Source organism: Muntiacus reevesi, chromosome 1, assembly GCF_963930625.1.
Source record: "Muntiacus reevesi chromosome 1, mMunRee1.1, whole genome shotgun sequence".
NCBI classification, from domain to species: Eukaryota; Metazoa; Chordata; class Mammalia; order Artiodactyla; family Cervidae; genus Muntiacus; species Muntiacus reevesi.
Window position 1 is genome coordinate 239,697,485 of NC_089249.1, and position 21,218 is coordinate 239,718,702.

The following is a 21,218-nucleotide window of genomic DNA, read 5'->3' on the forward strand; positions in this document are numbered from 1 at the left end:
CCATGCTCTTCTCCAAGGCATCTTCCTGACCCAGGATGGAACTCGCATCTCTTATGTCTCCTGTGTTGGCAGGTGGATTCTTCACCGCTAGTACCACCAGGGAAGCCAAGAATGCTGGGCTACTGAATTTAAATATTGTAGGTGCCAAGATGGGACTGGGAGTCTCCCTCACTGGGTGGATCACAGAGGCGTGTAGGAGATTGCAGAGTTGGCATTGTCCCCTGGAAGCTGGGGCTGAGAACTGGTAGGGCCTGGGAGGCCTCTCAGACACTGGGATCTAATGGGCCTTAGAGTGGACCGTTTGACTGTTAGCACAAAATAAACAGGAGCCGCCGAGGCATGTTACAGCAGACAACCAACCAACTTCATACTGGCCCTCCAACTCGGTCCCTACAACAGGACTGGGAGGCAGGTGTTCCTGCCCTCATTTTACAGCTGTCAGGAAGATGAAGCCTCTTGTTAAGGATCCCTTGCTCTGTACATTGCAAAGGAAGAGCTTTGAGTTCTGCTCCTTGATTCAAACCTCCTCCCAAATCAAACTCCACCTTTCCCACGTACAAGAATACAGCTGAAAAGGATCACGGAGGGCACATTTGAGGTCAACTCTCTCTCGGTTTACAACACAAGGGAATGGAGCTCCTCAACAGAAGTGACTGCTAAGGTCACAAGCCGTGCGCGTGACAAGCTGCGCTCTCGGGAACCAAGCCTCAGGTTCTTGTTTCCAGGGCCGCCTCCTGGGGGCGGGGAGGGGCCGCTGCCGGGGCCCTGGCGTTCCGGGGCGGTCCCTGGCGGCCGTGCATTCCACAGCCACCGGAGCGCGGCGAGCCGGGCGCGGAGCTGCGCGCGCCGGCCACTCCTGCGCGCTCCCGCCTGCCGCCGCGCCGAGCTACCCCGCACGTTGACTGTCGAGGTCCGAGGGCCAGGGGTCGCATCCCGCTGCTGGAGCCCGCCGTCCCCAGGACGTCTAGAGAAGCGTTCCAGCTGCCTCTGCCCCAGGAACTTTTCGCAGACCTGGCACGATCCAGCAGCGGCGGTGGCCGCGGGTTTTCAAAGCAGCTGCGCGGATCTCGGGTGAGTGGGGTCATCGGGGGCCGTTCGTGGGCTCCGGCTCCGTGCTGCCTCTACCCAAGTGCCCTCCCAACTGCCTTCTTTTTATCTCTTCTCCGCCGCACCCCCCGCACCCCGCCCCCCGCCACCTCATTTCTCCCTCTTCACCACTTTAGCTTTTTCTTTTCTCCTTTTGTCCGCCCTTAAGTTCCAGCGACCTTCGGCGCTCGATCTTGGGGCTCCCGGGAGGCCGGAGCTCGTACGGGTGGGCTCCAGCCGTCCGGGAAGCCGGTCTGTTCCGCGTTTCCCTAGCGCTGCCTGTGGTCGCGGGGCCGGGCGAAGGGGGAAGCGCGCCCCTTCCTCGAGCAGGTTCTGCTATCTCTTTGATCTCCAGGCGCGGCGGCGGAGCTCAGCTCCGCGGCCTGAGCACCCGCTGTGGGGCTGCGCTGGCAGTTTAGGTCTTTGCATCCCCCAGAGCAGCAGGCTCTCTGTCTTACTTTTCTCAGAGCCCTGCGTGGAAGGCGCCCGGAGTTGGGAGTCAGGGGTGGTGGGTTCCAGCGTGATCTGTTACTAGCAGTTCTCTGTGAAATGGAGAAATTACCCTTTGCATTCCGGTCAAATGGGAAAGGGAAAGTTCAAAGTATCTTGGAGACAAAGAAGCCTTCCTCCCACGCTCTCTCCTGCCTCTTTACTTAGGGGATGTTCCGACTGCCAGTTCACCCGCGTCGCTGACCCCCCTCCACGAATTCCTTGAGGATGGGCTCTGTCTCTCATCCTCAGCAACTGGCACAGGACGCCCAGTACTGCCTTCTGAGTGAGAGAGAGATATAAATCGTAAAAACCTCACACAACCATTAAGGTTGCTTTTTGGATCGAGTGGCCAGGCTGGGCTCTTACTCATGCGGCTCCACTCGTTTCTTCCTGACTCCCTTGTTCTAGTCTTGTTGGCACCTGGGGGGCTCCTGTGTCATCCCTTTATCTACAGATTCCCTCAAAGCTCTAGGCTGCAGTGGTGAGAGCCCCTCAGTCAGTCGATTATGGAAGATTCCCTGATCATCTGCTAGGATCCGGGATCCCACTGTGGGGGGTAGAGTCCATAGTCCCACAGGACTGTGAAGGGGTGGCCTTGGGGGTTGGGGTGGGAAGAACTGTTTCCCTGGGAGTCAGGAAACACTCTGAATACCTTGAGGGGTTTCCGTATCTGGACCTTGCCTTCGCCATCCCCATAAAATAAGGAAGTGGAGGTGGAAAAGTTGGGTGTCTGTGGTTAAATGGGATGTGCTTTGGGGTTATTCAGGCCACTCAGCGATCCTCTGAGCACATCTGAGACAGCCCAGCTGGGCTTCAGGACATCATGTACTTCTGTAGTAACACCCAGGAAAAGCCAAGGAGAAATGCTTCTCCGCTCTAGCCAAGACCTCCAGTTTCCAGCAGTCTAGGGGTTATGAATCATGCCACGGGGGTTATAGGTCATGCCCCATCGAATCTTCCAAACACTTGACCACTCAGAGCGTCAGCACTGTGGGCTCCGCCGCAAAAAATGGTCTGGGGATTTCCCATTTCTGGCCCAGCCTGAGAGTCACTGGGCTGTGGTGACGTGTTTGAGACAGAAAATTGATCAGGCGCTCTGGGGGCTGAGTACGGCTGGGTCACATATTGGGCTCTGGGGTGTCAGACTAAGGAGACAATAAGAGGTAAGTACAACCTTAGATGCTTTCCCGGCCATATTCTGACCCTTCTTTGAAGAAGAGTGCTTCTCCATGAAAGCACTTCTTCTGTTTTTTCTTCTATGTTTTAATAGAAACCCAGAAAATATTTCCACGGACAGAGGATCTTTATCTTGACTGTCTTACACTGTCGCTTTTGGCAGTGGCATCAAAGACAGGCACATGTCCTCCCACTCACGGTTTATAAGAGTAAACACTAGTATTACCACACCCTGCTGATCCCTGCCTGGTTGGCCAGGTAAGCTGAATAATGTAACAATAATCATATTTGTTGTTGTTTAGTTGCTAAGTCGTGTCTGACTCTTTTGTGACCCCATGGACTGTAGCCTGCCAGGCTCCTCTGTCCACAGGATTTCCTGGGCAAGAATACTGGAGTGGGTTACCATTTCCTTCTCAGAGGATCTTCCTGATCAGGGATCAAACATGCATCTCCTGCACTGGCAGCGGCTTCTTTACCACTGAGGCACCTGACATTTACTGAGCGCTTGCTATTAGCCAGGTATTATTCTAAGCATTTTACATCTATTAACTCATTTAGTCTTTACCATACTCCTATGAGGTAGGGATCATCATTGCATCCATTTTATAGATGAGGAAACTGGGGTCCAGAGAGTAGCTTACACATATCACACAGGAAGTAAGTGGCAGAGCTGCAATTTGAACCCAGGCAGTTTGGCTTCAGGACCTATGCTCTGAACCTCATTGCAATTGAGGTGATCTAGGTTCAGATCTTGCCTCTGTCAATTACTTACAGGGTGACCTGGGGGAGTTAATTGAGAATTTGGCAGCCTCTGTGCCAGTGAATCATGAGGGCCCTTGGAATCAGTTCAGCTCACTCACTGACAGTGAACCTTAAGTGAGAGTGATGTACATCTGGTGTAAAGATTAAGAGTTAGGGAACCAGGAAGGGTAACAGGTCAGAATTATAACTTCTCGGCATATCAGAAAACAGCAAAACAGATCCAGTGACTAAATTGTGTACTTCAAACTGCTTAGTTATGTACACATACAGCTTCGTTATTTTGGTGATTTGGATCCTGGTGGGCTAATTGGGCATGTGAATTGCTGATGACCCACTGCATAGGATAGGATAGGGAAAAAACATGGAGGAGGGAGACAAAAAGACAGAGAAGACAGCTGGGCTCCCCAGATCAGTTACAATTAAGATGACACGTCTGGCACACACATCTTTCCTCCTAACTCCCTGCCTCAGGCTGACACTGAGACTCAGGATTTTTCAACAAACCTCTATAGGGAGGGAAGATCCTTCTTAACTTGGTGCTCTGGCCTCTGCTGAGGAGCTGTGAAGCATCTGTCTAGCCCTCCCAGACTTCCCGCTTCCTTCTTCTTGGTCAGAGAAGTAACAAGAGGGCAAAACAGGAGACTTTTCTCTTTGAGTGCCATGGTGGCATCTTAGGGAACATCTTGGGGCTGTTTAAAGATTCATCTTTTTCCCTCACTCTTTTCTAGGTTTTCTTGAATGGTTTTCAACCCAACACCATCCTGACTGGGGCAGGGCTCTAGGGGCAGCAGAGCCAGTCTTTGAGAGCTGGCCTTTTAGAGGTCACCTAGTCCATCCTCTCCTATTGACCTACAGGAAACTGAAGCTCAGTTTGAAAGAGGAAAATACTCAGGATCGCACCCTGAATTCATTTTCTAATGCTGTAACAAATCACCACAAATTTAATGGCTTCAAATATATTGTAATACAGTTCTAGCAATCATAGGTCTAATATGGGTCTCCTTAGAGTAAATCAAGGCATCTTCAGCTTGCGTTTCTCTCTGGAGCTTTGAGGGGGACTTGGTCCCCTGTTTATTTGAGTTGTTGGTAGAATTCAGTTCTGTGGTTGTAAGACCAAGGTCACTGTTTTCTTGCTGGCTGCAAGCTGAGGGACATTGCCTGCTTCTCAGGCCACTGCATTCCTTGGTTCATAGCCCCCTTTCTTCATCTTCAAAGTAAGCAACAGTGAGTCAGATCCTTTTCCTATTGTATTTCTCCCACTCTTCTGCCTTCCTTTTCACTTTTAAGGATGCATGTGAGTAGATTGGGTTCACCTGGATAATCAGGCTAATCTACCCATCTCAAAGTCCTTAACTTTAATCACATCTGTAAAGTCCCTTTGCCTGTTCTCTTGGCTCCTTCCTCAGAGTCATGCTTCCTTGTTCATAGTCAAGGTTTTGAGGACCAGGACTTCGACATCTCTGTAGGGTCGTCTTTCTGCCTACCATATACAGCGAGGCCCACTTTAGGAGAGTGACTTGTTCTGGATCACACATCTTGGCAGGAGATTTCCACCACTGTGGTGTACTTGCAGCTCTATCAATGACACCCCTCTTCCCCCCAGCCCCCCAACAGTCCACCTCATGGAGCATCTCCTTTGTCAGCCCAGCAGCAGCAGGCACGTAGTCAGTGGCAAATAGAAATGATGGACGGTGGAGGCTTGAACAGGATACTGTGGATTTGGGCCTGGGTTTCTCCTCTGCTGGCTCCCTGCTGATTTCTAAGACTCTGTGATTGGCTGGGTCAGATGGTACGTGCAGTCTTGAATAGCTCTGGCATGATTTCTGATGTCTTTGAAATATCTTGGTGTTTTTCCATTTTTCTAGCCACAGAAGAGCAGATAGAAACTCAGGCAGGGAACAGTCTTTTTACTGTTAAGAATTTTGAAGGCGATAGAAGCCAATTGGGGTAAAATGAGAACAGAGTTCTCCCTAGAGACCTGGGGTCATTGGAGAAAGTCCTCTGGTTTGATTTGTTTCACATTTTTGATACTTGTGTGTCCTGCCCATTCCTTCCTCTGGCCTCTTTCTTTGGAACAAAGGTCCCTGGTGAAATGGACTCCTTGCAGAGTTGGTAAATGCTTGAGGCTAACTATAACACTTGTTTCCAAGAGTAAATATGAGTCTGGGATGGCCATTTCACACTGGACTTGGCATGAGGAATCCCCTCCCCTTTTATCAGGCTCCCTGTCTTCTATAGAGAACAGTGAGAGAAAACTCCATATTCTGGGCAGCAACTCCCCAGCCCCTACACCTACATCAATGCCCAGCCCCTGAGCACAAGGAATTGAAACTTGAATTTGAACCACCAGCCCAAGCAAGTCAGGAAGAGGGAAGTCTAGAGGATATTATTCAGAAAGGCCAGTGCTTGTTCGTCTAGTACATACAGGGAAAACTGGGAAAGAAAGAGGCCCCATAATTCTTTGGGAATGTACAGAGATCAAATCAGAGGGTGTCATTTCATTTAAAAGATAACGTTCTGACTTTAAGGTCATTGAACAGGGGTAAGCATCCTTTCTGGACCTCCCTAAGTTCCAGGAGTTAAGTCAAATCTAATGTTCCACAGCCTGTCCATATTTATTTCTTTGTCAGTCTTATATTCATCGGACACTTACTGTGTGCTAGGGTTTGTGATGGGTGCTGAGGGAACAGCAGTGAACAAGAGACTTCTCTCTTCTTTGTATTTGCTTCTTCTCTCTTTGTATTTGCATTTGAGTCAGCAAAGATGGCCAATAAAAACAAAGACGCAAACAGGCTAATCTAAGGCTGTGAAAAGTGTGTGAAGAAAATAAAACAAGGTATGAGACAGAGAATGGCTGGTGGATGAAGGTGGTAATTTAATAGGGTCTGGAAAGGCTTTTTCATAGATGTAACGTTTAAAAGTTGAGGTCGTGGTCATTGAGACACTGCATGTTGAAGGGAAGATCTAAGATGATCTAGTGCATTCTAGGAAGAGCGAACAGCAAACAAAAAGGTCTCGAAATGGGACCAGCCCTCGGGATATAAGTCACTAGGTAGCCCAGCTACTGGGTGGCCAGTGGGATCCCTTCCTGGTACTTGAGCTGCCCTCTCTGTCTGGCCTAAACGCTTCATTCTTTTCTGACAATCTCACCAGCTCTTTCTGAGGGTGGAGCCTCAGGAAGAGGTGCTGTGGACTAGGCCATGCAGGTAACCCCCCTGGTCTACTGTCCTGTGAACCATGACCTTGTTGTTCACATTCTGCAAGATGCTTCAGGAGATTCCTCCAGCATCAGTGACTCAGAGCTGGTTCTAGCTGCCTCCTCTGTGGCCTCCGTGTCTAGTGGAAAGGAAACGGCAGCACTGGGTGCTCAGTCAGAGCTATGGACTAAGTCCACACCTTCAGGAAGTCACCTGCCTCTATCTGCCTTTTCTCCCACTGTGGCATAATTAAGCTTGAAGCAGCAGGAAGTCACTTCTTTTATTGCATTCTTCCTTGGAAAACTCCTTGGTGGTAAAACCGGTTGGATAGCCATTGGCAGTCTCTCAAAAGTTAACTGTTAGCTGCAGTTCAGGTGTGGAGAGTTTGCATTTCCAGTGGAAGGTTAAAGATGGGAAGACATCAAAGGCTGTTTGTTTATGAAACTATCACTGCAGTTTCTTGATCAGATACAGAGCAGTCATGGCGCCTAAACTAAGTGGTAGGGGCCACTGAACTTTGTGTGACTTTAGGAGCTGTGGTCGCTAGCTCAGTTTAACATTTATGACGCCCTTACGGGTGGCTCAGACGGTAAACAATCTGCCTATAATGGGGGAGACCTGGGTTCGATCCCTGGGTCGGGAAGATCCCCTGGAGAAGGAAATGGCAACCCACTCCAGTATTCTTGCCTGGAGAACCCCATGGACAGAGGAGCCTGGCGGGCTACAATACGTGGGGTTGCAAAGAGTCGGACACGACTGAGCGCACACACACTACTGTGCACCAAGGCACTGTCCAGGCAAGTGCTTTGTATGCAGTAGCTCACTCAACTTCCGTGGCGTCCCCATGAAGTTACTATTATTAGTTAATATTACTCCTGTTTTTACAAATGAAACTGGAACTTTTAAAGGTTAGGTTTCCTGCCAAAGCCACTAGCACTACATATGCTCCCGATATACCAAGTAACTCATCAGCTCTGGGCTTTGTTGATGATGGTTTTCTACTAATCCTGCCTTTCTCCTCGTTTCTTTCTTTTGAACTCCTGCATATCTTCAAAGTCCATGTCAAAACCCCCCTTTTGGGTGAAGTCTTCTATTTTACATAGACAAAAACAAAGGCATGAGAATTAATATTTTTTTGAGCGTCTGTTATTTTCCAGGACTCCACACATATTATCTCCTATTATCCTCACAATAGGATGTTGCAGTGCAATGCTTCTAATGTCCTTATTTGGAAGATAAGACCAAGGTTTAGATATTTTAAATAACTAGGCCAAAGTCACACTTCTATGGGTGAAAAACAGAATTCAAATCAAGTACTCTTTCTGCTTTTTTTCCTGTTTGGAGATGGCATATGGTTTGTAGCTTCAGTCCACTTCTCTGCCTTTTATTGCAATTTGTGATTGTAATTAATGTCTTTTCCTCCAGAAGAGTGTGAGCTTCTTAAGGAAAATCACCGTATTTATCTCCACACCCACTCCCCAGTGTTAATCACAGTGCCATGAATGTTTATTGAATTAGACTGAATTGCTACTCTACTAGTTTCATACTTGGACTGGAAAAATAGGTCAGATTAACCAATGCTGCTGCTGGTTGATTAAAAAAACATCATTAATATGGATTAAGCATCTATCAGCTTCTGTAAGCTGATATTTACATCTCAGTGCTAGTGGCTACTCTTACATCTTCTGTAAGCTGAGCCACCCGTAAGGGCGTCATAAATGTTAAACTGAGCTAGCGACCACAGCTCCTCAGATGGTAAATAATCTGCCTGCAAGGCAGGAGATTCGGGTTCAATTCCTGGGTTGGGAAGATCCCCTGGAGAAGGGAATGGCAGCCCACTCCAGTAATCTTGCCTGGAAAATTCCATGGACAGAGGAACCTAGCAGGCTACATTCCATGGGACTGCAAAGAGTCAGACATGACTGAGCAACTAACACTTTTACTTTCAAGCATCTATCATTTTTGTTGATAAAGTGAAGTACAGTCCAAGTTAGGGATGTTACCAAACTCTAGCCAAAGTGGGTGAATATTTGCTTAGGCCAGAGAGTCCTTATGGTCAGGGATTATTAATCAAAGGATGAACATTTGTAGAGTGCTTACTGTTGGTCAAAACACTACTAAGTACTATATGCGATTATCTCATGGAATTCTCCTTAACCCTATAAGGCAGACTATTATTTTCCCATTTTTGTTTTCAGCTGAGTAAATGGAATCATTAGGAAGTTTAAGTAACTTATTCAAGGCAGGTCAACTAGAAAGTGGTAAATCTCTTGGATTTAAAACAGCTACATTTAAATCCAAGCCAACTGGCCTCCTGTCTGGCCTTTTAACACTACTCTGTAGTCTGAGTGTTTGAGAAATATTTCCCTGCTGTTTCCAAGTATTCTCTATACTTCTGAGAGCTTCCATCACCTTACCAGATTACAGTAGTTTGAGAATTTGTTGATTTAAGATATGTTTATTCAGTACCTATACCACTGAGGAGAGAGGGAAGGCATTCTGTGAGGAGAACTGTGTTGGGTAAAATCAGTGCTGGTGAAAAACTGGAATCCAGGCAAAGTCCATTCCTCTCCCAGTTTTCAACTTATATGCATGCTGGCTTTCCCCTCCAGTTTGGTGAAATCTCTCATTACAAGTAGGATTCTGGTGTCTCCCTCTCTTCTCTGATGTTCTTATCCATGGTGAGGAATAAATAAGTTACAAGGTTTAGCCTTACCTTCTTCACCGGGTTGATTTGTATTTGGACCTTAAGTCAAAGAGATGAAATACAAAGGGTGGAATTATATCCATGAGTGATTCTGACAGGACCCTGCTTTGCTTTTTGGGGGTGTGTCTGTGTGTTCCTGGAAAACTATCTCACTGCCTCACCTTTGAGGAAGTTGCTTAGGACTCTGAGCCTAAAGTTTCCCCTAGGTGTTTACACAGTAAAAAGGTATAGTCAAGAAGCCCGAGGAAAACAGTATGGAGGTTTCTCAGAAAACTAAAAATAGAATTACAATATGATTTAGCAGTCCCACTCCTGGGCATATATCTGGACAAAACTTTAATCCAAAATGATACATGCACCCCTATGTTCATAGCAGTACCATTCACAATAGCTAAGACATGGAAACAACCTAAATTTCCATTGACAGATGAGTGGATAAGATGTGGTGAGTAAAGTATGAAAGTCGCTCGGTCATGTCTGACTCTTTGTGACCCCCATGGACTATACAGTCCATGGAATTCTCCAGGCCAGAATACTGGAGTGGGTAGCCTTTCCCTTCTCCAGGGGATCTTCCCAACCCAGGGATTGAACCCAGGTCTCCCTCATTGCAGGCAGATTCTTTACCAGCTGAGCCACAAGGGAAGCCCAAAGATATGGTACATATATACAATGGAATACTACTCAGCCATAAAAAAGAATGAAATAATGCCATTTGCAGCAACATAGATGCAACTAGAGATTATCATACTAAGTGAAGTAATTCAGAAAGAGAAAGACAAATACCATATGATATCACTTATATGTGAAATCTAAAGTATGACACAAATGAACCTACCTGTGAAACACAGACAGACCACAAACACAGAGATCAGACTTGTGGTTGCCAAGGGGAAGGAAGTTGGGGGAGGGATGGAGTGGGAGGTTGGGGTTAGCAGATGTAAGCTATTGTGTGCAGAATGGATAAACACCAAGGTCCTACTGTGTAGCACAGAGAACTATATTCACTATCCTATGATAAACCATAATGGAAAAGAATATGGGAAAGAATATATATGTATAACTTGAATCACTTTGCTATACAGCAGGAATTAACGCAACATTGTAAATCAACTATACTTCAATAAAAAACAACAAAGCCTGGCTGGCTCTCTTTCTTTTTATTATTTTATTCTCTATCACTGCTTATTCCAACCTGATGCCCCACTGTCTTCTCCTGACTCCCATCTGAAATGGGATAGTGATGGAGTTGAAAAAGAGTGCTGCAAATCTGGAGGCCTGAGATGTCCCCTGAGTCCTGCCATTAAATTGCTTTGGTGACCCTGGGTGAGTCATGTCCTTCATCTGTAAAATGGAAGGTAGACTAAAGTAGATGGTCTCTAACTCCTGTGTAGATTTCTAGAACATCATTGGTTTGGAGAAGTTCCATCTCCACAGAGCAAACCCAGTAGGAAGTAATATTGCTGTGTTAGTTTTCTATTGCTGCCGTGACAAATTACCACACTTTAGTGGCTTAACACATACCTACATAATCTTAGTTTCCTTGAGTCAGGAGTCCAAATACAGTCTAGCTGGGTCCTTACAGAGATGCAGTCAAGATGTCAGCCAGGCTGCCCTGTCATCTGGGGGACCCAATAGGAAAGAATCTGCCTACAAGCTCTTTCAGGTTGTTGGTAGATTTGTTTCTTGCGCCTCAAGGCCAGCAGAAAAGTATTGTCGACCTAGGGAAGGTTTCAGCCTTCTTTTAGATTTCCACCTTATTAAGTCAGACCTACCCAAGGTCATCTTTCTGGTTACTTTAAAGCCAGAGGTTCTGGAACCTTAATTACACCTGCAAAATCCCTCACCCCTGTTATGTGACCTAACCTAATCACAGGGTAACTTCAGGGAACAGATTGTGGGAGCCAGCTTAGAATTCGGCTTTCTGCCATTGTGTTACAGAAATAGCCTGTTTGCAGTTATAACTGGAGCATATTCTTTCCTGAGGGACTTCCCTGGTGGCTCAGACGGTAAAGCATCTCCCTACGATGCGGGAGACCCAGGTTCGATCCCTGGGTGGGGAAGATCTCCTGGAGAAGGAAATGGCAACCCACTCCAGTATTCTTGCCTGGAAAATCCCATAGAGGAAGGAGCCTGGTAGGCTACAGTCCACGGGGGTCGCAAAGAGTCGGACACAACTGAGCGACTTCACTTTCACTTTCACTTTATTCTTTCCTGAATCAGGTCAAATGACTTAGCATATGAAATCAGTTCTAAAACTTACTTGTTCCTACACTAAAACTACCCTGCTTGGAACTTACTTTTGGAACACAATATATTATGTTTCCCTTTATTCTTATATAATTACCCTCCAAGTTATTTTCTTCCAATACTGTTCATGAATATATAGTCACATATTGTTGTTGTGTTAGTCACTCAGTCATGTCCAACTCTTTGCAACTCCGTGGGCTGTAACCTGTCAGGCTCCTCTGTCTATAGGATTCTCCAGGCAAGAATATTGGAGTTGGTTGCCATTCCTTTCTCCAGGGGGTCTTCCTGACCCAGGATTCAAACCCAGGTCTCCTGCATTGTAGACAGATTCTTTATCATCTGAGCTATTGAGGAAATAATTTAAATTTAACTTATTTTAAATTAGTTTTTCTATTTGAAATCATATATTGTAAAAAAAATATTAATGTTAAGGAGTCATCTTTGTCCTTAGGTGATTCTTAAAATTATTTTGTTCCATCAATATTTGAGAGAGATGTATTGAACTCCCCCACCATAATTTTAAATTTGTCTATTTCTTCTTATAATTCTGAGAATAGGTATATAAAAATTAAACATCATTCAGTCTTCTGGTATCTCTAGTTATACTTTTTATTTAAATGTCTACTTTGTTCAATGGTAAAACAGCTCTACTAGCTTACAGAATTCATGACAGATGGTATTTCTTTTGTTTCCAATTACTTTCAATATTTCTGAACCCCCATGTGTCTCTTGTAAAAAGTATTTATATTTTTATATACTCTGATAGTTTTTGTTAGTTTTGGTTTAAATCTACTATTCTTTATGCACTTTCTATTTGTGTCACATATTCTATTTTCCTCCCCTCTTTCCCTTGTTTTCTCTGGAAATTATGTATCCATTTATTACTTTTAAATGGCTACCCTAGAGATTACAATATACATCCTTAATTTCACAAAGTTCAGTGTTATTGGTTATTTTGCCCTTTCCCAGAAAATAAGAACACTTTGATTCTTTCTCCTTATTTATTATTATTGAATATTTAAATTTTATATTTTATCTGAAATTTTATTTCATCTTAATTCTCAGTTATTTTTGTTCACTTTCAAGAAATCATTGTTTTCTAGATTCCATTGTTTCTGATGAGATGTTAGCTATCAGTCTAATTGGTTTTCACTTGAATATAATATTTTTTTCTCTTTGCCTTTGATTTTCAGCAGATTTACTATGATGCGCCTAACTATGGATTTCACTTGATCTAACTAGAACTTTATAGGGCTTCTTGAGTTTGTGAATTCATATCTTTCATCAGCTTTGAAAAATTCTATTTCTTACTGTAATGTTTTTTCTTCCCCATTCTGTCTTCTCTCTTTCTAGATCCCAATTACTTGGATGTTGTATTGTGTCACTGTTTCCTCTATACCCCTCACCCAGTTTATTTTTCATCCTTTTATTTCCCTGCATCATTATATTTTTTTCCCTCTGGTCCTCCAGTTCACTAATTCTTTTTTCAGCTATGTTTCATCTGCTGTTAAGCCCATTCACTGAATTTTTATTTTCAATTATTGTATTCTTCAGTTCTAGAATTTCTATTTGGCTCTTTTAAAAAATCTTTTGTGTTCTTTCTTATAGTTTCCAGTTCTCTTTCAAAATTCTCAATCTTGTTTTATTTTCTCCTCAAACATATTAATCAAAGTTACTTAAAATATGTGTGTCTGACAACTCCAATATCTGGAGCCCCTGTAAGTCTTTTTCTATTGTCTGTTGTTTCTGATGTTTCCATTCTAGTCATTTTGTCTTTTTTCACTGCTACTTATTTTTAGTTATGATTGCACATTATATTTGAATAAGAAATTTGAATAAAAGTTTGAATTGTGCTGTTATCTCCTCTACAGTGGATATAAGTTTGCTTTTGCCAGACACCTGGAGGTACTAGCAATCTAAAACAAACTTAATTCAATTTCAAGGACTGTGATGATTCAAAGCTGGGTTGCAGTCTTTGGGATTAGTATACTTCTTGTTCACTGTTGCACTAAGAGTGCTCTTTGAAGTCCAAACCCAAAATGCACAGGTTTTATTCTCTCTGTTTTGGCAGTCTTATATTCCTGAGTCTGTCAGAAACACTGTTAGTCTATGTCCTTCACTAAGGGAGATGCTGCTTCAAACACCAGGGTTACCTCCCTGGATTTGTCTTCTCCTAGATCTTAGTCTGGTAATTCTTCATTATTTTGCTATTTCTTAGTGCCTTTGAGCAGATATTTTTGGGGTCTAATTTTTCTAGTTGTTCTCAGTAAGAAAACAGGTCAAAATTATCTAGCTTGACATTACCAGAAATGAAAATCCTGATCTTTACAGATTCTGTCTCTTTTTCTTTTTTATAATTGAGGTATAATTGGCATATAACAATATGTCAACTTCAGGTGTACAACATAAATGATTTACAATGTGTATATGCCATAAAATAATCACAATAACTCTAGTTACCATCTGTTGTCATACAAAGTTACAAAATATTTTTTGTGATGAGAACTTTTAAGATTTACTCTCATCACTTTTCAAATATGCAGTACAATATTCTCGACTATGGTTACCATGCTGCCTATTTTTTAATCAATTTTTTTGTTGAGTTGTATGAGTTCTTTCTACATTTTGATTATTGACCCCTTGTCAGATATATGCTTTGCAAATATCTTTTCCCATTTAATAGGCTGCCTTTTTATTTTGCTGATAGTGTCCTTTGCTGTGCAGAAGCTTTTTAGTTTAATGTAGTCCCACTAATATATTTTTACTTTTGTTGCTCTTGCCTTTGGAGTCAGATCCAAAGAATCCTTGCCAAGACCAGTGTCAAGGAGTTTACTGTCTGTGCTTTCTTCTAGTTTTATGGTTTCAGGACTTTAATCTACTCTGAACTAATTTTTATATATGGTGTAAGATACTAGTCTTGATTATTTTGCATGTGGCTGTCTAATTTTCCCAATGCCACTTGTAAAAGAGACTATCCTTTCCTTATTGTATATTCTTGCCCCCTTTGTAGTAAATTAATTAACTGTATATGTGTGGAATTATTTCTGGGCTCTCTATTCTGTTCTGGTGATCTGTGTGTTTGTTTTTATGCCAACTACTATTTTTGTGTGTGATTACTGTGATCTTGGGGCTTCCCTGGTGCTCAGACAGTAAAGAATCTGCCTGCAATGCAGGAGAGCCATGTTCGATCCCTGGGTTGGGAAGATCCCCTGGAGAAGGAAATGGCAACCCACTCCAGTATTCTTGCCTGGAGAATCCCATGGACAGAGGAGCCTGGTGGGCCCCATGGGCCCTAGACAGAGTTACAAGTCCTGACAGTGCTCAACCAAAAACTACATTGCTCTATCAGAGAGGTGAAAGTTACTTGTAGGGGAAGGGAGTCTCACAGTTGAAAGGAAGATAGCACAGATGAGACACTTTGGATTCAGTTATTCTAATACTTCTGACTTGTAGAAATTTTTAATTTATGAAATTTATATATATATATATGTATAAATATATATATACATATAGTTGGCACTAGAAGATTTGCTAGATGATAGAATTGACTGGAAGGGTTATTATTATCTTGTAAACAAATTTTCAGTTGCTTAAGAAAAATAGTCCCAGAAGTAAAACTTGATGTTTCAGAATCAGGCAGCAGGGAACCTGCACTTTCCTTCCTGCTGCTGCTGCTGCTAAGTGTCTGACTCTATGTGACCCCATAGACGGCAGCCCACGAGGCTCCCCTGTCCCTGGGATTTTCCAGGCAAGAACACTGGAGTGGGTGGCCATTTCCTTCTCCAGTGCATGAGAGTGAAAAGTGAAAATGAAGTCGCTCAGTCGTGTCCGACTCTTAGCGATCCCATGGACTGCAGCCTACCAGGCTCCTCCGTCCATGGGACTTCCCAGCCAAGAGTACTGGAGTGGGGTGCCATTGCCTTCTCCGCACTTTCCTTCCTAGTTTGGACCAAACAGACTACTTGATGGATGGGATGAATAGTCTACCTTTGGAGAAGGTACAATGTTTTCCTCCTTTGAAGGAACTACATTTTTTTACTCTTACACTTAGTCTTGTTAGTAGATACAAAACAGTCCTTTTGAGTTTCTTAACTTTTCCACTGAATTGTCTAAGCCACTTAAGTTTGTGGTCTAAAGTGGAGCCAGGGTGTCTCCAGGTCACAGGGCAGGTGGTGTAGGGCCTGGAAGGCACCCGTGGTTGACAATGCAGTAGCTTCTTTGTCCGTTCAGGGTGACTTTAACATAGTCTTTTAAACAAACATATAGAATATATGTTAAAGTTCATCTTTCATTAATGAGGTAAATAGCAGATAAAGTATGCCAGTTTGAATTAACAAGAATTTAGGCCTGACTGCTGTTTTGCCTCCTATGGTCATAAAAACATTGTATTTTTAATCAATGATAAGATTAAATTTATGACATGAATGGTTTGTGTCATATCCTCTGACATGACCTATTAATCAGAAATCACAAGTAATATATCTGCAAAGCAAACAATGAGCTTGTTGATCTATAGTTACTCATTAGATGTATCAAGAAACAGTTTTACATCCTCACAAGGTGCCAATCACCCAGATGCCAGAGGTCAAACAGAAGTCAGCTAGCAGCAGCTTAGCTGAGTCCTGTTTTTTGTCAAGTAAAATTTTCTAGCATGCCATTAATAGTGCTGAACATAGGGTTTGTGTAGTTCCTATTTTGGGGAAAAATTTTTTTTCTTTCACAGTGGGGAGAGGTGGAAGTGACTGTAGTCTCTGTTACGTGGGAGGGAACAGGTCATCAGAGAACACATGGGAGGGCTAAGAGGATTGAGACGGAGCTGGAGCTCCCAGTGCCCTCTGACGCTTGGCCACGTGTACGTCCAGCCTTAGCGCCCCGGAATAGTGGCTCCAGAAGGGTCCTCGGTGAACATTACAGCCTGCGGCTTTCAGTCTGTGTTTTGAGAAGCCCAAGGGGTCAAGAATCAGCTAAACAGTTCTGCTGTGCCAAGTGAGCAGGCTGGGCTAAGAGGGGACACCAGAAAAATAGCTGGGAAAAATTACGTTCTCGGATTTTTTCAGTTACAAGAAAAAAATGACTACAATTTCATCATAACATGTACATTTTGGTGTTACGGTTTAGTATTGCTTTTAGTTTGAATTGTATATATGAAGGGGTGGGCACCCTACTGTCCAGTGTTTAATGTCTGCTCTAAGGATATTTATTCAGCTCTGCTGATGAGATAGGACCCCCAACCCACTCTCTCTGGGCCCTCCCCAGCAATCTAGAGCAGCTCCAATTTTATCTGTTTTTGTGATTGGGTTTTAAACAATTTCATGTGTGAGAAAGTAATAGTGGTATAGTCTAGAATACAGATTACAGACTAGAGTTTCTTTTATTCATCTATTTGTTCTGATTTGTTTCAGTTAGGGTCAGTGATCTGATCGGATTTGGGTCTTTGAGTGATTATTCTGAAGGGGGTGGGCTTGAAGTCGAGGGAAAACTTCAGGACCTCAGTTTTGCCACCTAGGAAACAAGGCTGATGCTAGCTTCAGTGGGTTTTGGTTGTGGATCAGCCTTGAGGCTCAAGTTCCTGTAAATGACAGGTTTTCCTTATGAAAATCAGCCAGGGAGATTATGTGTTCCTGGCATTTGGTGTTCCAGAGACTGTTTGATGTTAATGGGTTTACCGGAAAGGGCGTTTGTGGGGTTCTTTTGGCCCAAAGCAAGCTAGCTATTGATGTAATCAGGAGACCACAATGGATGATTTCCCCCACCCCCTCTCTCTCCAACTGTGTGCTTCTCCTGTGACTCACACTTCAGCACCTTAGACCTTGGAGAAAGTGACCTTGTTTCTGAGGCTGAGGCAGGGCCCGCCTGTGCCTCTTCCTCCCAGGCCTGATAATCCCCCTTCCTGATAATCCGGTGGCCTGGAGAGCCTTGCCAGAGGCTTCTCCTCCATCCTAGAACTTGCCCACATCTGTCCAGACTGAGTACAGAGGAATCAGTTTTGACAACATGGAGCTAGGAAGAGTTGGAGAAGCCATAGAGATCATCTCGTCCAGGGGTTCCCAAACCCAGCTGCACATTCAGATCACCTGGGAAACATGGGGAACAAGGCCCCTCTGGAGTCTAATTCAATTCATCTGTAATGGGACCTTGAATCGACATTTTTTTAAAGTGTCCTAAGGTGGTTTTCACTTAGCATGGTTTATGGCATTTAGTGACTTGGAACAATGCATGGTGTGTAGCAAGCACTGTGTATTTGTTAAATAAATGAATGAAAATTGTTGCACAGTAGTCCATTATATGGATATACTCTACTATATGTGGCTACTTCTGTTGTGTTGGTTTGTATAGCAAACGGTGCAGAAACAAACTTCCTGGTATGCATGTCTTGAAGGCTGTACCTTGGGTAGAGTAATCAGTAAACTTACTTAACGCAACCACAGTAGGCATGGGGCCAAAAAGCATTAAAAAGGAAAGGTTATTGATGCAAGTAGAAGCAGGAAATAGGACTGAAATTGGGAATTTTGCCCAGGACCTTGAATCACAGAGTTATAGACCTTTTAGATCTAGAAGGAACCATAGGAGATTGTTCTAGCCTGTGACTTCTGGGCAGGGAATGTATCACACCTGTGGCTTCCAGGTTGCATACTTACCTGGGGAGCCAAAGGGAACTCACTGGAAAAGTGTGTGTCTGGGGGCTGTGGGATCTTTAAAATTTTTGACAGGAATATTGACATTTGACACCTCTCAGACATTGTGCCAACTACTAGCTCAAGACAGTTTACAGTTTGACATTAATCATACTGCATTCCTTTTGGTGGTGCTACATTTTGTGATGCTGAGTCTTCGGCAGTTGCTATGATAAAGCAAGCACTGCGCACACATGAACGTGGAAGAGAAGTGAGCATGGCCCCGTCCCATCTGACTCCAAAGCTCAAGAAGTTGTGCAGTGCCTCACAGTTGCACACATGTCGTTAGGAAGTAACTGGCGAAGAATGAAATACAGACTTTTTTCTTTCAATTTGTGTGTATTACTTTTTTCAAACAGCCACGCATTTGTTAGGACATAAATGCTTAGTAAATTGAACCTAACTACATAATAAATGGAACTGCTCGGTATTTCTTTTGGCTCGGAGTGCTGTAAGAAAATTACTGACACAAAGGATGCTGTGGTTCAAAAAGTTTGGGGACAACTGATTTACGTCTTTAGCTGCCAGTGAGAGAAACAAAACTGACACTGGCTTCAGCAAAACCAGAGTATTATTCGCGTATATACCTGGAATGTCCAGGGTTGCAGATGGTGTCAGATTGGCTGGGTTGGGATGCTCACCTGAGGCTGTCAAGGCTCCACTTCTCTTTCCACATCTAGGACAAGCTCTCACATGGGCGAGATAGCCCCATGCCCATCCTTTCCAGACTCACATCCTTTCCTCTTAGCAGTCCCAACAGAAAGAATCCTCTTTCTCAATAGTTTGTGCATAAAAGTCCCAGAAGGACTTTGGTTGACCTCGCCCGAGTTATTTGCCTATCCCTGAATAGAGGCTTTGGAGATTTGTAATGGCCAAGCTTAGGTCACAGTCTTTCCCTGTGCTCAGGTGCGTGCCCTAGCTAAACCACACAGAAAAGGTAGGTTCTCCAGAAAAGAGGAGGTTCTGTTACGAGAAGAGGAGAAGGGGTGCAGGACCAAAAACAATGAATTTTTTTCCACCCTACAGATGAAGGAACAGACTGGTGGTATGATAGTTTAATAGTTCAACATGGAGGCTCTGGAGTCCTACCCATCTGGCTTTGCTTCCTTGGGCAAATTAACTACATCTACACCTTTTAAGGCTTTAGTGTCTTCATCTCTAAAGTGGAAATAACTGAAGATAAAGGCCAAGAAATAAAAAAAGCACGACGATAATAGTCCCTACCTCAGAGGGTTGGTGGTTGAAGTAAGGACTGAGTGAGTTAATACACATAAAGTGCTAAGCCTAGGGCCTGGCATATAGGAAGCCCACGGTAAATGAGACTGTTACTATTATTAATCAGGCAACATCAATAAGTACACAGCAGCTGGTAGGTGACCTACCTTCTGACTCCTAGAGCAGGTTTCTATCTGACTAGAGAGGCAGGGAGAAGGCACAGAACGGTGATTTGCTCTTTCCTGTTTGTTGCAGAGTGAAGCAGCATGGAAGCCACCAGCCAGATCCCCATGGAAGTTGTGCTCCCCAAGCACATCCTGGACATCTGGGTCATTGTCCTCATCATCCTGGCCACCATTGTCATCATGACCTCCTTGCTGCTGTGCCCGGCCACCGCGGTCATCATCTATCGCATGCGATCCCATCCCGTCCTGAATGGGGCCGTCTGAGAACCTCCCAGGAGGGGCGGGTGAGGGATGAGGACAGAGTCCTGGCCTCCAGCATCTTCCCCTTTCCCAGAAAAGCAGCCGGGGGACTTTGCAGTGTGGACTCTGGAGCTCGATATGTGAGGAGACCTGAGTTCTGGCTTTGATTTTGCCACTGGCCAGTGGTATGAGTTCAGTCCAGGGACCTAATTCCATGAGTTCCAGGTTCCATATGTTCCAAACAGGGATTACACTCCCTGCCGTCCTACCTCATGGGGTTGTGAGAACCCATGACCTGGTGGAGGTTAAAGCTTGTTAGTGAGCAGATTCACAGGTGTTAACTGTTGGATGTTGATAAGCTTTGAAGAACCACAGACCCTTATTACTGATGAGAGCCTTCAAGGTGGTGAGGGAGACACTGGGGCGGAGCAGCCTTGCCAGTGACCCTCAGGTGAAATGAAACAAAAGCACCCGTCCTCATTCCAAGGGACCAACAGCATGTGGCTCAATGTTATTTTCTTTGAGGTGCCACTCCCTCGAGTTTTCTCATTTGGGAGGCAGTTAAGTGTGGCAGGGGGAGGGAGATGGGTGGATCTTCCCAGGACACCAGAAGCTCTACCCCTGTGAAATCTGGAGGGGGCTTGACCATTTTTTGGCAATGACAAGGGATCTGGGGTGATGGACTTCATTCTGCATTAGAGTCCCAAAGCTTTGACACTCAAGCAGTGTTGGCAAATGCAGAGTGGCTGAGTTCCCTGGCCAGCTTTCAGAATCTCAGCCCCTATCCCCTGTGAGCCCCTCTGCCCCAGCTCCTGCATAACACATATTTACTTTGTTCCCTCCCACCAACACTACAACCATTCCAAGGTATAGACTTATATTTTAAGAGATGTTTCCAGGAATTTGAAACTAACTCAAACAACAATGTTTATTTTTAATGCTATGATTTATATTTATATGTATAGAGAGATTTATGGACTACTCAAGCTTTTTGGCCAAAACCAGGAGCATCTGGAGATTGGTTAAATTATGTAAGAAGATAGCACAGGTTATCAGGATATTATTGTGTGAAAATGATGCTTTTACTTTGATCTGATTTCATTAATGTACACAATTAATTTCCAATAAAGTGCTAGAATGAGCATGTCTGAAGTCTTTCTATTTAAACAGCACCTATTAAACTCAGTAAGAGGATTCCACAGAATTTATGGCCTTAGGGACAGGTTGAACATTGGGA

The 21,218-nt window shown here is 44.1% G+C and overlaps 1 protein-coding gene across 1 annotated transcript; it reads left to right on the forward strand.

Moving 5' to 3' along the window:
* The first annotated feature begins 818 nt into the window (after positions 1-818).
* SMIM3 (small integral membrane protein 3) lies at positions 819-21,123 on the forward strand. Its single transcript, XM_065918934.1, has 2 exons — positions 819-1,071; positions 19,812-21,123. Exon 2 carries the CDS (start codon positions 19,823-19,825, stop codon positions 20,003-20,005), a length of 183 nt encoding a protein of 60 aa, XP_065775006.1. The 5' UTR covers positions 819-1,071; positions 19,812-19,822; the 3' UTR covers positions 20,006-21,123.
* The last annotated feature ends 95 nt before the right edge of the window (positions 21,124-21,218 follow it).

What these genes read in the sequence shown, in the direction of transcription:
- SMIM3 (XM_065918934.1), top strand. Translation starts at nt 19,823, where the DNA reads ATGGAAGCCACCAGCCAGATCCCCATGGAAGTTGTGCTCCCCAAGCAC.